Raw genomic sequence first — 2,771 nt, forward strand, 5'->3', positions numbered from 1 at the left:
GCACACACTTAATTTTGTGGATCGCCCTATCTCCCTCATTTGCATCTTTGCCTTTTAAAACAGCGGTGTGTCTAGTGTATTTTGCGCTCGGAGAAGCGCTGGTGTAATTTTTTTAGGTAGGACGGAAAAAAGGAAATTTCAGGCGTAACTCGTTTTGAGGATCAGGCGCATAAATACGCGTGGCGCATCTTTCAATTACACCGCGTATCTCGAGTTAAGTCGGCGCATCTGCTTTGTGGATCTGGCCCTAAAATTCTAAAATCTGAAATAATAACTATTAAATGGAACCTCGGATTGTGAGTAACGTGGTTAACAAGCGTTTCGCAATACGAGCACTGTATTTTTGGCCTAAAGGTGGGGGGCGCCAGAGCCGAGTAGAGCCGAGCATCACCGATCGCAGTCGATCGGCGCCGTTCAGAATTGCACGGAAAGGCCAGAGGACAGCTTGGCTGACCTCGGCAAATCTCGAAAACAAAGTCTTTCTGAGGTTTGCCGAGGTCAGCATTCATTATTTTGGATTATTCGTAACTTTGGATACATTTATATTCGTAACGTTCTCTAACATCCAAATTTAAAAGGAAATTCTAATACCTATAATTTAATAGTTAGTTATTATTAGTTAGTAAGTTATTATTTTAAATATTTCATATTTCTTGCCATGACACTGCACAAAAAAGCAAAACCCCAAATAAATTCTTCTACCCCTGACATTTGCAGTGATACCACATATGTGATATTTGTTGTTTGTACCCATATTAGGGTTAAGAAACAATAATGTGTATTTTGCTTTTATCCTATCTAAACCATACTGACCTTGACCCTGGCACTCTCTTTGATCAGAACAATATCTACCTATTGTATCTTTATTTTATTTATTTTTCTTTACACATTTTTGCCTAGAAAGAAAAAGGATATAATGTATCTCTGTCTCCATTCAGAGAACAAGAATACAGGTGTGATTTACCAATCACAGCACCCATGTGATAGGGAGTCCGTCCTCCCAGCTCCTGATCATTAGTAGAAGACCCGGAGCTGTCAGTGACAGTTCAGTCTCCATGCTGGGAGCTCACTATGGAGCATACTATCAGCACAAATAATGGTGTTTATATATGTGGCTCCTCAGAAGGGGATGCTGGGGATCCATCATTCTGGAAGTTTCACCCACACCATTGCTGGCACTGGGGAAATGAGAAGCTGTCTCTTTTCTGCAACAGAGGTACATTAATGATATATTGGTACATCGGGAAGCTGGAATTTAGAAAAGAAAGGCCTATAAATGAGAAGTTCTGGAGACTTTCCTGATTGATGATATTACCAGGATATATTGGAAGGACCAGAACTTTACTTCTATTTGATGAGGAGCTCAGAGTTCTAATCCACCAATGTCCCCGAGGAATTCTCTGTCCCTATTTATTAAAGGTCCCATCAGGATTATCAGTTCTCTTACTAACAATAACAATCCATTTATTAGATTTATTCACATGAATGTTCCAGTGATGACATCTGTGATTGTGTTTCTTTATAAAAGAGGAAGGAGGTTTTTGTACGGCTCTGTATCACTGTGTGAGAGGGAACTCATAATACTGCTGACAGTAATATTTTCCATCATCCTCTTTAGTCGCTCCATTAATTGTTAATGTGAATTTAGATCCATATCCTGATCCACTGAACCTGTCCGGGATTCCGGATTGCCGAGTGCTGGCAGCTGCTATAAGAAGCTTTGGAGGTTGTTGGGGCTTCTGTTGGTACCAGGCTATGGAGTACCCAGTGCTAGCACTAGAAGTACATGTGATGGTGACTGTCTGTCCCGGGGACACAGAGCTAGAATCCGGAGTCTGAGTCATCACAATCTCTCCACAGGATCCTGAGGATGGGAAGAGACATATTGATTATTGATTTCCTATCAATCCTGATGTGTGTATTTATTGTACAATGTATAGATGTATGTGCAGAGGATGATGGAAGGAGCCTCATCTCTCACCCTGAATAGAAATGAAGATGACAGCCAGCAGATAACTGGGAGAAATCATCTTGATGTTTCTGGAGGGTCAGATCCAAACTAGAAGACGTCTCCTGTACAATGAGATATATAGAGAGAGTGACAGGGGAGGTGTTCCCCCCACACACTGTGTATGCAAATACCGGGGAGATGGAAATTAGAATTCTCAGATCAGTGATCTGTGATAGAAACACTCCAGTAGAACTCATCTAAATGATAAATCATTTCTCTTTTTGTGTATATTTTCATGACACTCCAATCACCTACCTATATATGTAGCAAAGTCCTGGGCCCCTTTAGGCCTAATAGTTTCCTCCAGAGTTAAGGAGAGCTGACATCATTCTGTGTAGAGTGATTTACAGGGCATGGGTGTAATGCAAGATGAACATGTGGGCGCCAGACACTTTTTTGAAAGCAAAGAGATTTATTGTCTCTTAAACAAAACTGTGGCAGAGAGGATTGGGGCCATGACACCCTTAGCTAGATGCAATGTTAATTGGCAGACTCCAAGACTTCTATAGATAGACAGCTATACTTCTGTATAGGTAGGACCTCTGTCTCCTATGGCAACAATCTTGTAGCTCAGGGGTAGGCATCCTCGGCCCTCCAGCTGTGGGGAAACTACAAATCACATCATGCCTCTGCCTCTAGGAGTCATGCCGGCAGTGTCTTATGGGTAATCTCAGTGATCTGTGCTAAAAACACTCCAGTGGAACTCAGCTACATATAAATTATTTTTCTTTTTGTGAATATTTTTAGCACACCAATCACC

General features: G+C 41.4%; 1 gene segment (V, D, J or C); it reads right to left on the bottom strand.

Annotated features, from left to right (window-relative positions):
* Window positions 1–1,443: 1,443 nt before the first annotated feature.
* On the bottom strand, window positions 1,444–2,141 carry LOC120924506. The segment is given in 2 exon segments: window positions 1,444–1,864; window positions 1,982–2,141. Coding segments are annotated over 2 exon segments (357 nt in total).
* Window positions 2,142–2,771: the final 630 nt, after the last annotated feature.

This window comes from Rana temporaria, chromosome 1, assembly GCF_905171775.1.
Source record: "Rana temporaria chromosome 1, aRanTem1.1, whole genome shotgun sequence".
Classification (NCBI taxonomy): domain Eukaryota; kingdom Metazoa; phylum Chordata; class Amphibia; order Anura; family Ranidae; genus Rana; species Rana temporaria.